At 43.5% G+C, this 13668-nt stretch overlaps 1 protein-coding gene across 4 annotated transcripts in view; it reads right to left on the minus strand.

Annotated features, from left to right (window-relative positions):
* Nucleotides 1–5328: 5328 nt before the first annotated feature.
* The window catches only part of atg4da (autophagy related 4D, cysteine peptidase a), a 51605-nt gene continuing 43265 nt past the window's right edge, over nt 5329–13668 (minus strand). For all 4 annotated transcript variants that reach the window (XM_041177053.1, XM_041177050.1, XM_041177052.1 and 1 more), the window contains exons 9-11: nt 9942–10018; nt 8155–8274; nt 5329–5598 (exon numbers count right to left, since the gene is read on the minus strand). In XM_041177053.1, coding sequence (XP_041032987.1) covers nt 5416–5598; nt 8155–8274; nt 9942–10018 — 380 coding nt within the window. In that variant the 3' untranslated portion in view covers nt 5329–5415. The remainder of the gene's footprint in view (nt 5599–8154; nt 8275–9941; nt 10019–13668) is intronic.

Genomic DNA, 13668 nt, shown 5'->3' on the forward strand with positions numbered 1-13668 from the left:
GGAATTAAAATGTATACAAACACAGCAAAGGCTCCAAAGAGAAATTATACACCTGATTTTCTCGTCAATTTTGCAAGATTTGATTTATATATGATTTGGAAGTCTGTAACCAGGGTGGCACACACTACTGCCATCAGCCAGCCCTGGGGGGTGGGAGTTGGGATTCAACTTTCAATTCAGAGTCATGCAAGGAGTTTGCTTCAAATAAAAAGAGGGGAAAACTCCCTGAATGGTTTAGAGGTAAAGACGCTAGCTGAGTCAGGAAGATCACAGTTTCAATATCTGGTCCAGTCTGGTTTGCCTATCTTAGGATAATGGTTGGGAGAGAGGGGAATTGCTTTTGTTCATGTTCCCCGATTACTATTCAATGGCCCTTGTTGGAAATGCAAAGGCAAGGATCAGGCTGTGAAGTTCTCCACAGCTAAATAGCCTGCATGCACCCACCAATATGAGTTACATGTTTGATTGAGGGGTGGGAAGAGATGCGGGAAGCCATATTTATCCTAGCAATGAGTCCATGTTCGGGGCAGTGAGCAAAGAGGAACAAAACCACAAAAACAGAAGTGATGGAACTTCCATCAGTAGTTGAGACAAAGGAAACAAAATTCTACAGAGAACACCACCCTACAGCCAACAACCTCGATCCTCCCTGCCACTCAAGTGCAAGCTTTGACAATACACAGAAATCATGAAGACAGCCAACTTTCTCAGCCCACAATAGTAGTCCTAACCACCCTGGAATTTCTCCGTGATGTCCTGAATACTAAACCAGTTGTGTCAGTGATTGAAGCCAAAATTGGTACAAGATACACCCAGGCAGGGTTAGAGTGGTGAGCCCGAGTCAGACTGAGCTCAGTGGGAAAAACTCCATCACAGCCCCACATGCACTGTGAATGTGCTGGTTGATGGTGCATTTTAGATAGTGGTGGAGGAACAAGGAATCTGGGAGTGCAATCCTGCTGAGAGAGTTTTGAAACAAGCAATTCAACTAGTATATTGAAAAAGAAGAACTTGGATTTGTATAGCTGCTTAACATCTCTCTCAAATATCTCAAAGTGCTTCTCGTACGATAATTACAGCAAATGACCGTGGTTCTATGGGTAAATATGGCAGGATTTTGCATACAAGGTCCCACAAAGAGCAATGAGATGTTACATCTGTTTTGGTGATGTTAAGGGAGGAAAGTTGGCCAAGACACCACACTGGGAAAATTCCCTACACTTCTGTGAATGGTGCCCTGGGATCTTGAACATTCACCTGAACCACATGAGCAGGAGGCCACAAGAGTAGTGGTGGTGGAGGGGAACACACAAAATGGAGAATAAAACAACAATAATTTCTTGGTTATAAACAGCCTGTTCAAAACAGAAGAAGCAATCCAATTTTGTCTCTACTTTGGATGGATTGAGATTCAAGAGCGAACTATTCTACGTTAGGACAGGTGACAGAAACCCCAATGAACTGGTGAAAGAGGGGACTTACCATCCATGCCTATTTAGACAGCATTACTATCTCTCAGACAGCAAGGCTTCAGTAAGTGAGGAGTGTTTGCATAGTCTAACCCAACACCTACAATGAAAAAAACCCCAGGACTGGACGTTGGCATGGAAATAGTTGAGAGGTAATCAGAAAAGCATGTCGGTAATGCACAGTTATGGTCATTAGCAAAATAGTCAATGATTATACATTTGAGTTTGCTTAGGAAGATCGGGTGTGACCATTTTTATATTACATTCAAAACTGACAGTGCACTCCCAACCCTTGCTGCCAATTTTGCAATTTGATTAATTCTGAATTTACAGTGTACTACACACCTCACAGTAAAGCACAGCCATTAGTAAATCGTACTGGGAGTGACTATGGCTGTGACAGTTCCACCACTAACCTTCCAGTTAAAGTAAAGAAAGATGGACCACGAAAACTTAAATAGGTTTTTCTTATCTGTTCTGTCTAAGTTTAAAAAAATTAATAAAGATGCAACATAAAATTACTTCTCTAAACGTAGCATACATGTCCAAATTATCGTACAAGCGATTAGAAACATAATCTCTTCCTTCTAAAAAAAAGATTTGAGGATATATGTTAACATTTACACAAAGATTAGACTGGCCACCATGTTCTATTTATGGTTTTTAGTCCAGTGCTTTTCTTTCAGTGGGAGTCTGAAATGCGACAATTAACAGGTTTAATGAACTGAGCTCATAAAGGCAAATATTGATATAAAGGTTTTTCAACAGCATTGCTGAAGACAATACATCGGATGGCTGTGAGGAGGGTAAGAGCACCCACCCTCAGAGGTGACAGCGAGAGTACACTGCTGTCTTTACAATCAGCTTTCTGAAACTTCAACATCTCCAATAGCTTCATCACCAGGGAGTCTGAGCTTTCCCTGCTCTTGTCAACACCCAACCCATCCCCTCTGTCCTTGCAAATCACTTCTGAATGTGCTACTGCGGCTCCTCTCTCCAAGGAGCTCACATCTTTCAGCCAAGCAATATCCCTAAAGGCAATATTTGGCTTTCATGGGTTTCTCATTACATATATAGGCACTATGGTGTACAAACACTCCCAAATAAAGCCATCAAATAATTTTAACAAAGCTATCAGGTCTTGCACCCTAAAATCTACACCAGCCAGATTGAACTGAAGGGCACAGATTCAACCATCATCAGGTTTAGAGGAAATTAAGCCAATCTGTCATACACACAAAACACATTTAAAGGTTGCTAGTTACAAATGACATGTATGTGACATTCTTCATCTGCTGTAAACACAAAATAGGCACTGTCTGAAGGAAAAATCTATCTAGCAATGGTTGTTGGCAAGAGCAGGGAAAGCTCAGACTCCCTGGTGATGAAGATATTGGAGATGTTGAAGTTTCAGAATGGTCTCTTGGTAAAGACAGCAGTGTACTCTCGCTGTCACCTCTGAGGGTGGGTACTCTTGCCCGCCTCACAGCCATCCGATGCATCGTCTTCAGCAATGCTGTTGAAAAGCCTTTATTCTAGCCATTTGTCTAGCAATGTTCACAAGTTTCCAAACAGTATTCTAAAATTTCCAGTGAAGTTCTGTACCTTGCTAGTGACATCAGCTTCTGTTTGCAAGGATATATTAGGCAGCATGCAAAACCAATAACTAGGGCAACAAACCTAAAATTCCTGCATTGAGATTCCCCACCAAAATAGAAAAAGGATTTAAAAATAAGGTTTCCTGGTTTAACTTTGGGGTCAGTTTGGTACTTTTTGCACTTATTTTATACAGTGACCCAAGGGGAAGCCATCAGTGTCTGACGATCTCTGACCAATTACCTCCCTGTTGATGTACACTGGTGCAGGAAATCCTACTAGCATCCTGGCAGATTGTTTCATGTGCAAAAATTTTGAAAGTGCTACACTAACATGCAACAGATCCCCTCCTGGGAGCTGGGAAGGGCACAGTCAGACACAAGGAAATAAACACAGCTCTGCTTCAGGTCAAGAGCTTTACCAAAAACACAAACATCCGCATCTCACAATACAGGAATTGGATTGCATGAAATAAATAACACAACCTAAATAATGATGCAATTAGCCAGCTCTTTGTTTGATCAATTAGTTAAGAAAGATGACACTGTTTGGGTGTCATTTGGATTAGTAGTCACTCTTCAAGCTTTTGCAGCCAGCACTGATTAGCTGCCAATAAGTGTTGCAGGTTTGGGTTAGGTAGGAGTGCTGGAGTCACAGGTCACATAGGGATCAGAACAACCCTGGGGGGGGTCATCCTATGTTCACAGACTGTAGGTCATCAGGTGCAGTATGGGTAGGTGCAGAACAAAGCTCTTTCCTATTCCAATGTCACGCCTCAACATAAATCTCAGAAAAGAGCCCCTCCAACATTGGTCTTTTCCATTTCCCATGTACTGTGGTCAGAGATTTTAGTGCCAATTAGTATTACATTCTGTGCTGTTCTCCAATGTCTAGTTTTAAACTATCTATGCTCCTTACCAATAAGGTAGCAGCCATTTCATCTTGTCACTGAGATAGATTTGAACCCAGGTCCCAGAGGTAAAAGGTGCCTCACCCAATTCTCCCTGCACCATAAAAATTGTCAAAAAACGAACAAGATTATATCAGAAGCATTGAGTTAAAAAGATCACAGTGCAAGAGAGCTATATGATTTGACACTGAGGTAACACTAGTTTTTAATAATAATATTTGTACTGATCTTTCCCTTGTTCAATGTAATTCTTTTGATGTCAGCACTACTTCGTGTTTGAATTTAAAAAGAATCAGTAAAAAAATATTTTATGTTAATTCCAATTTTCAGAACTAAACATTTTGCTCTTCTATTTCCCACCTGAAAGTGCAGTTTCAGAGGCACCAAAAGTATTCAGGTTACAACACTGTCAATTTATCTTTAACTAGAATGTGTGGGGCAAACCAGAAGTCTGGAAAGAGAAATTCCAAAGGAATATTGCAGGCCGACCATTCTGTATTGTGGAGAGGCAGGGTATAAGTCTACGTCCACACTAGTGACTAGTCTGTACTCAGTTAATGTAGGTTGAGGGTGACTTCTGTGTTATTTTCTCCCACATGACCTACAGTACTGTATGACCTACATTAACTCAATACAGACTAGTCACTTGTGTGAATGTGGACTTTGGGGCTGATTTATCTTTCTTCCCAGGGGTGAAATGTAAGAAAAAGAAACATGCAAGTTAAAAGGTGGATTTCCTTGATTCTCTGTTGAATTTGTCTACTTGTCAAGGGAGCAGTGGAACCAGACAATCAGCCTCAGTGGCCCCGGGGAAAAGGGGAAGTGAGTCAGGATTCCCAGCCTTGACTGCAACCTGATCTCCTGGAATTGTGCATGAACATTGGTGAAGGCAGCACCAAACTCTGCTCCAATTCCTGTGCCACCCCCCACCCCTCAAGGAACTAACTCCCTGCCTGCCACTCACTGTTCAGGCTCACACACTATAAAGACTGGGTGAGTTATGAGGGCCTGCTGTCACCTATCCCAGTGTAAGTCACCACCTTACTCTAAATGACCCAGCAACAGGTGGGCCTTTTGTGATACCCATAACATATTTGAATTCAAACCAGTGTTGGTCAGCTTGCAATCGACAAACTGCACCCCCACGTCCTGTAATCCCTCCCAAACACCTGCACCAAACAGATCTACAACAGACATGTGCAGCACCAGCACTGCTACGAGGGAAAGAAAATCCCACCAAATGATGCTTGGTCAGGAAGGAAGAGAGCTAACACCAGTGTCAAAATAAAAGCCATCCACAGAGGAGGTTGTGTATCTTCATGATACCATCCCCTTTGTGGAAAGGCAACAGAATTTAAATATAGGAACACTCAGAGGCTCCCAGTTTATTCCCTGCTGAAATATAGCAGGCACAGATATCTAACTGAGTCCATTTGCTCATTACAGGAAGACAAATTCATCAGTGCTGTTCTGCTTTGACTTCCCTGGTCTTCCAGACTTAGAGATTAGCACAGTTTTATCCGGTTTGCGAGTGCAGAGTTCATCCAGACTATAATCCTGAGCACAGCCCCCTGCAAAGGTGAAAATAGGGTACTTCTCTTTCACAGATGAGGAGCTCAATACCTAAAGGAAAAAAATAAAATACATCAGATCACAAACTCGCCCTTGTAACATGAAACAAACACTCAGAAAACGTAAAAGCAAAAAACTGTGGATGCTGGAAATCCAAAACAAAAACAAAAATAGCTGGAAAAACTCAGCAGGTCTGGCAGCATCTGCGGAGAGGAACACAGTTAACGTTTCGAGTCCGTATGACTCTTCAACAGAACTAAGAAAAAATAGAAGAGAGGTGAAATATAAGCTGGTTTAAGGTGGGGGGGGGATGGACAGGTTGAGCTGGATAGAGGACCAGTGATAGATGGAGATAACCAAAAGATGTCATAGACAAAGGACAAAGGTGTTGAAGGTGGTGATGTTATCTAAGGAATGTGATAATAAAGGTACAGATAGCCCTACTTGGGGTGGGGTGGGGGGAAGGGATTGAAATAGGCTACAAGGCAAAGATAAAACAATGGATGGAAATACATTTAAAAATAATGGAAATAGGTGGGAAAAGAAAAATCTATATAAGTTATTGGCAAAAAGGGGGATCGGAAAGGGGGTGGGGATGGAGGAGAGAGTTCATGATCCAAAATTGTTGAACTCAATATTCAGTCCGGAAGGCTGTAAAGTGCCTAGTCAGAGGATGAGATGCTGTTCCTCCAGTTTGCGTTGAGTTTCACTGGAACAATGCAGCAGGCCAAGGACAGACATGTGGGCATGAGAGCAGGGTGGAGTGTTGAAATGGCAAGCGACAGCGAGGGCTGGGTCATGCTTGCAGACAGACCAAAGGCGTTCCGCAAAACGGTCACCCAGTCTGCGTTTGGTCTCTCCAGTGTAGAGGAAACCGCATCGGGAGCAACAAATGCAGTAGACTAAGTTGAGGGAAATGCAAGTGAAATGCTGCTTCACTTGAAAGGAGCGTTTGGGCCCTTGGACAGTGAGGAGAGGGGAAGTAAAGGGGCAGGTGTTGCACCTTCTGTGGTTGCATGGGAAGGTGCCGTGGGAGAGGGTTGAGGTGTAGGGGGTGATGGAGGAGTGAACCAGGGTGTCCAAGAGGGAACGATCCCTGTAGAATGCCGCCATTTGGGGGGGGGGGGGGGTGTGAAAGGGAAGATGTGTTTGGTGGTGGCATGAAGAACTACCTCTTAATTTTCCACCTAAAGTCACATTTCACTAGCTTGAACTGGTGTCCTTGTTGAAAACTCAAGATTAATTTGTGGTATTTTAGATTAAACTTTTTCCATACTATTTATTATTTTGTATCCCTTTATGAAAGATTCGTCTACAAAGGTCTTTCAGTTACTTCATTTCCAGGCTGAAGATTCACCTTTCTCTGGGTCTTACCTCACATCCCAAATCCCTGACACTAGGATCAGCTCTGTGTCTTTTCTTAGCAACTCTTCCAGAGCTTGAATATCTTTCTTGTTTCTCACTGACTAGAACATGATTCAGTGTTCACCGTGTCATCTAACCAGAGCTCTGGCTCAGTGGGTAGCACTCTCAACTTTGGGTTCAAGTCCCACTCCAGAGACTCGAGTGCAAAATCCAAGCTGACACTTCCAGTACTGAGGGGGTGCTGCACTATCAGGGGTGCTGTCTTTTGGATGAGATGTTAAACCCGGACCCCCTCTGTCCTCTCAGGTGGATGCAAAAGATCTCATGGCCATAAGAAACAGCAGCAGGAGAAAACTAAACGGCCCATCAACCCTGTTCCACTATTCAACAGGATCGTGGTCAATCTTGGGCTTCAACTCCACCTTCCTGCTTGCTCCCAATATCCCTTGATTCCCTGAGACACCAAAAATCTGTCTATCCCAGCATTAAATATATTGAATTCTCTACCCGAGAGGGCTGTGGAGGCTCAGTCATTGAGTATGTTCAAGACAAAGATCGATAGATTTCTAGATATGAAAAACATCAAGAGATATGGGATAGTGCAGGAAAAGTGTTGAGGTAGAGGATCAGTCATGATCTAGTTGAATAGCAGAGTACACTTGAGGGGCCAAATGGTCTATTGCTGCTCCTATTTCCTATGTTCCCTATACAGTTTGATCACCAGTTTCTTCGACATGTGCTGAACTGTTTTGGCAGTGTAGTTTAATAGCCCAATAACTTTATTCTGTCTTGGTTGGATATATTGAAGGCTGCACCTACTCAGGTTCCTAGGTCACTTGACTTCACCCTTTATTATTTCCATTCATGCAGTTATGCGTTTGTAATGCTCATTTGTCCTTCCCACGTACAGCAATCACATTTTGATTCTGCAGGCCCATCACACTCTCCTATAACACCAGGAGTGGAGTTATCTAATAAAGTTAGTCATTCTCTTATGTGCCAGACTGATGTTGTACAGCAATGGACTGGAACACCATGGTTCCAGTACCATGAGACATCTCCAGCATATGACAGGCAGCAACACAGAAACAAACATGCTAAAATTTATTTTCAGTTCAATATATTAGAATGCCATTTAGTTACTTTTGCAGCATTTGGAACATTTCATTTCCTCACACAGAATTTTAACCAGCAATGAAGAATATAGGACAGACTTACTGCTCAGAATGACATGACACTCACCATTGTGACATTTTTACACAAGTTTTCAAAATCCCCCTTCGTCTTTGCATAAAACCCTATGGTACAGCTGGGATCCATCTTACTGAAGGACAGCTTTCTTGGAGAGATGCAATGAAATGACTGTGGAATAAACAATCATCTATTCATAAAGAGCTCCCTTTTTAAGTGAAACACTTAATCCTCCTCTAAGCCCCAATACACATCTGGATGATGAGGTTCACAAGAACATCAGTTCAATCTCCCTCCAGATTGCCTCTATCTTGACCGAAGGGGGTGAATGAGAAGGTAACATGAATAAATAATTAGCTTAGCTTTCCACTCCTGATCATTCTGGAGTGTGTGAACATAAGGTGAGAACAACATTGGCTCAGCTGTGATGCCCATATAGGTGAACAGCTTGTTGACATTTGATCACATGAATGATGGACACTTTGGTACTGTAGGGCATCCATCTCTAGAAATCCAAGTATATTATGACAGACTAATCGACATATGTAATATATTCAGAAATTATTCTTTATGTTATTCGGTACTTCCTTCTCCAAACCATCAGAACTGCCTCCTGAATCTGTCCTACCAGCCCTGAAGGGATTTAGGAGAGAACTCTGACCGTTTATGAAGTATCAAGAGGGGAAGTAAAACATTTATGAAACCAGTACAGGGTTGCATTCGGAATTAGCAGTCAGTGAGCAGAAGAAAGGGAAGGAGAGAATATCCTCCTAGCTCACCTCCCAAACCATTCAACCACCCAGAAGGACAAGGGAAATACAGGAACACCATCACTTGCAATTTGCTCTCCAAGTCACCCACCATCGTAACTGAGAAATATATCGCTGTTCCTTAGTTGTCGCTGGGCCAAAATCTTAGAACTCCCTAACGACACTGTGGGTGTACCTTCACTGCACAGACTGCAGCGGTTCAAGAAGGCGGCTCACCACCACCTTCTCAAGGGCAATTAGGGATCTACAATAAAGTGTAGTCTTTGCCAGTAACACTCTCATCCCATTAATGATATAAAATTTTTTAAAAAGCTCTTTTCAGTAGATTTGCATCCCTCCCAATGGGGTCTGGTAATAGAGCACAGTGATTGTCGCCCCCCACCCCCTGCCAGGACTAGTTACATTGGCCATTCTCCATGTGCAAGTAGATGGGGGGGTTGGGTGGGGGTGGATGGTCACCTCAGCTGAACCTGACCCTCTGACCCTGACTCCATCAAATTCTCTAGCCCAAGTTTCCCCTCCACATCCTGAGCAATGATAAGCCCATCGGAGCCAAAATAAAACAACACAGTACAAAGCACTATTTGGGTGGGTTTTGAGAAATGCAACTGCTCTGAAATAGGAAACTTTTCCAAGTTGGCTGAAGCGTGGGTAAAAGTGCAAAGCTTCCACTCCAACAACCTGCCTGAACCCTAACATCAGACTACATCAAGTTGATACTAGAATTTCCCATAGCAAGTAGCCCTTTGATCTCTTATAAGAAAGATTAACAGTTTCCAGTTCCTCTGGGTGTTATTTTAGTGCACTGCATATCAAGTTCCTCTTTCTATGATGATAATGCCTTACTATCTTATTTGAAATAGAAGTGGCAGTTAGTTTAAAATAGCATAGACACATACCAACAAGAAATTAATACCAAATTAGACAGCTCTAAACTGTGCGTTCAATTTAGTCTCTATAATCCTCAAAATACAAGTCTGTCTCTCTTCCCCTACAATCATTAGGCACTGAGTCCAGGACAGCAACTGATGCAGACCCGCCCCATACCAACAGTGTGGCATTGCTTACCTCCAACTGAAAGTCACGTTTAGTTACATCCACAACAGGCTGGCAGTAGTGAGGGTCCAAATACAGCAAGAAATCATCTGCAAAATGATGGCATCAATTACTTCGTATTCTGTTTCATCACAACTCATACTTCTACCAAGGATAAAAGTAATCTCAGCTAACATGGCTTTAGGAACAATGAAACAGTGTTCAGTGCTCCTGGGCTTGGACAGCAGAAGGAGATTTAAAATTAACATAACGTCCCTGATGAATATCCTGTGACTCCTCAAGGATGTGTGTCTGCATATTCAGCATAAGATTGGTCCCATTGCTGAATAGTCAAAAATGATTTATTTCTTGTTTAACTTTGACTGGTGCCAAAACAACTGATCACTCTTCTTATACGAGCCCAGATACTGAGTACTGATAAGATATTTGGCAGTCGGATGGTCACAGCCAAGCACAAGCCTATACACTGGTCAGGAGTCATGGGTAAGGAAGCCCTAGCTGGTTTTTGTCTCCTTAAACCTGGCCCTGAGGCCTAGGCAAAGGATCTAACCTGGGAGCTTCCTCATCTGGTTGAGATACAAATCCATCTGATCCAACCAGCTCACCCCAATCCAGTCCACCCCAGCCCATCGCCTCTTTGTGCTGACTCCTGAGAAAAACGAGTAAAAAAAGACAGAAAAAAAGCTGTGGTCAATGCAGGGAAAATTCTGGGAGAATCCTCTGTGATACGTCACGACTTAAACCATGTAACCCTGTAACTGAGATAAAAACAAAAAACTGCGGATGCTGGAAATCCAAAACAAAAACAGAATTACCTGGAAAAACTCAGCAGGTCTGGCAGCATCGGCGGAGAAGAAAAGAGTTGACGTTTCGAGTCCTCATGACACTTCCACAGAACTGAGTGAATATAAGGAGAGGGGTGAAATATAAGCTGGTTTAAGGTTTGGGGGGGTGGTTGGTGTGGTTGTAAGGACAAGCAAGCAGTGATAGGAGCAGATAATCAAAAGATGTCACAGACAAAAGAACAAAAGAACACAGAGGTGTTGAAGGTGGTGATATTATCTAAAATAATGTGCTAATTAAGAATGGATGGCAGGGCACTCAAGATACAGCTCTAGTGGGAGTGGGGTGGAAAGACTAGCGGGCATAAAAGATTAAAAATAATGGAAATAGGTGGGAAAAGAAAAATCTATATAAATTATTGGAAAAAAACAAAAGGAAGGTGGAAGAAACAGAAAGGGGGTGGGATGGAAGAGGGAGTTCAAGATCTAAAGTTGTTGAATTCAATATTCAGTCCGGAAGTCTGATCGTGTCAGCTTGCTCCTGCCCCACGGAACTCATTTCTCGTTATCTTGACTCCCTCCTCTCTCCCCTTGTCCAGTCCCTTCCCACCTACATCTGTGATTCCTTTGACACCTTACGTCACATCAACAATTTCCAGTTCCCTGGCCCCAACCGCTTCCTCTTCACCATGGACGTCCAATCCCTCTACACCTCCATCCCCCACCAGGATGGTCTGAGGGCCCTTAGCTTCTTCCTCGAACAGAGGCCCGAACAATCCCCATCCACCACTACTCTCTTCCGTCTGGCTGAACTTGTTCTCACACTGAACAATTTCTGCTTCAACTCCTCTCACTTCCTCCAAATAAAAGGTGTGGCTATGGGTACCCGCATTGGCCCCAGCTATGCCTGTCTCTTTATGGGGTATGTGGAACATTCCTTGTTCCAGTCTTACTCCGGCCCCCTTCCACAACCCTTTTTCCGGGACATCGATGATTACTTCAGTGCTGCTTCATGCTCTCGTCGGGACTTGGAAAAATTTATTAATTTTGCTTCAAATCTCCACCCCTCCATCATTTTCATATGGTCCATCTCTGACACTTCCCTTCCTTGACCTCTCTGTCTCAATCTCTGGTGATAGACTGTCCACCACTATCCATTACAAACCTGACTCTCACAGCTACCTCGACTACATTCCTCACACCCCGCTTACTGTAAGGACTCCATCCCATTCTCTCAGTTCCTTCGCATCTGTTCCTCCGACATGTCCTCCTTCTTCCTTAACCAAGGTTTTCCACCCATGGTCATTGATAGGGCTCTCAACTGTGTCCGGCCCATCTCCCGCGCATCCGCCCTCACGCCTTCTCCTCCCTCCTAGAAACATGATAGGGTCCCCCTTGTCCTCACTTATCATCCCACCACCTCCGCATTCAAAGGATCATCCTCCGCCATTTCCGCCAACTCCAACATGATGCCACCACCAAACACATCTTCCCTTCACCCCACCCCCGGCGGCATTCCGTAGGGATCGTTCCCTCTGGGACGCCCTGGTCCACTCCTCCATCACCCGCTACTCCTCAACCCCCACCTATGGCACCTCCCCATGCCCACGCAAAAGATGCAACACCTGCCCCTTCACTTCCTCTCTCCTCACCGTCCAAGGGCCCAAACACTCCTTTCAAGTGAAGCAGCATTTCACTTGCATTTCCCCCAACTTAGTCTACTGCATTCGTTGCTCCCAATGCGGTCTCCTCTATATTGGAGAGACCAAACGTAAACTGGGCGACCGCTTTGCAGAACACCTGCGGTCCGTCCGCGAGAATGACCCAAACCTCCCTGTCGCTTGCCATTTTAACACTCCACCCCGCTCTCTTGCCCACATGTCTGTCCTTGGCTTGCTGCATTGTTCCAGTGAAGCCCAACGCAAACTGGAGGAACAGCACCTCATCTTCCGACTAGGCACTTTACAGCCTTCCGGACTGAATATTGAATTCAACAACTTTAGATCTTGAACTCCCTCCTCCATCCCCACCCCCTTTCTGTTTCTTCCCCCTTCCTTTTGTTTTTTCCAATAATTTATATAGAATTTTCTTTTCCCACCTATTTCCATTATTTTTAAATCTTTTATGCCCCGCTAGTCTTTCCACCCCACCCCCACTAGAGCTGTACCTTGAGTGCCCTACCATCCATTCTTAATTAGCACATTCGTTTGGATAATTTCACTACCTTCAACACCTCTGTGTTCTTTTGTTCTTTTGTCTGTGACATCTTTTGATGATCTGCTCCTATCACTGCTTGCTTGTCCCTACAACCACACCACCCCCCTCCACTTCTCTCCCCCCTCCCCCCACCACCTTAAACCAGCTTATATTTCACCCCTCTCCTTATATTCACTCAGTTCTGTTGAAGGGTCATGAGGACTCGAAACGTCAACTCTTTTCTTCTCCGCCGATGCTGCCAGACCTGCTGAGTTTTTCCAGGTCATTCTGTTTTTGTGATCCTGTAACTGACCATGTTCTCTTCTTTCAAGAACTTGTTAAGTTCCTTTTCAAAGGACTGTAGCAACCCCATACCTACCACATCACAGAAATTTGTTCTGTACAATGATGACTCTGAAATGAAATACTTCCCAGAATCTAAAGTAACTCTTTGTCTTCACATTTAAGTGGCAACCCTATAGAATCCAAATAACCTAATGGGACGACATCAATTCCCTTCATTTAAAAATATATCCAATTCACTGAGCCAGTGCTTCTTAGAAACAAAAAAAAAAAATCCTAAATCCTCATAACTAAAAACTTTTGGATTTAATATCATCGCAGGTCACTTTTCCTCTGCACCCTTTTCAAAGTCGCCAGTTCCAGTTCCAACACTGAACTTAATACTCCAAACTCACCACAGCCTTCTATTTCCTACCTACAGTGACTTTCATTTTGCACTCAATGACTTTCATTTTGCA

This window comes from Carcharodon carcharias, chromosome 30 (genome assembly GCF_017639515.1).
Source record: "Carcharodon carcharias isolate sCarCar2 chromosome 30, sCarCar2.pri, whole genome shotgun sequence".
Classification (NCBI taxonomy): domain Eukaryota; kingdom Metazoa; phylum Chordata; class Chondrichthyes; order Lamniformes; family Lamnidae; genus Carcharodon; species Carcharodon carcharias.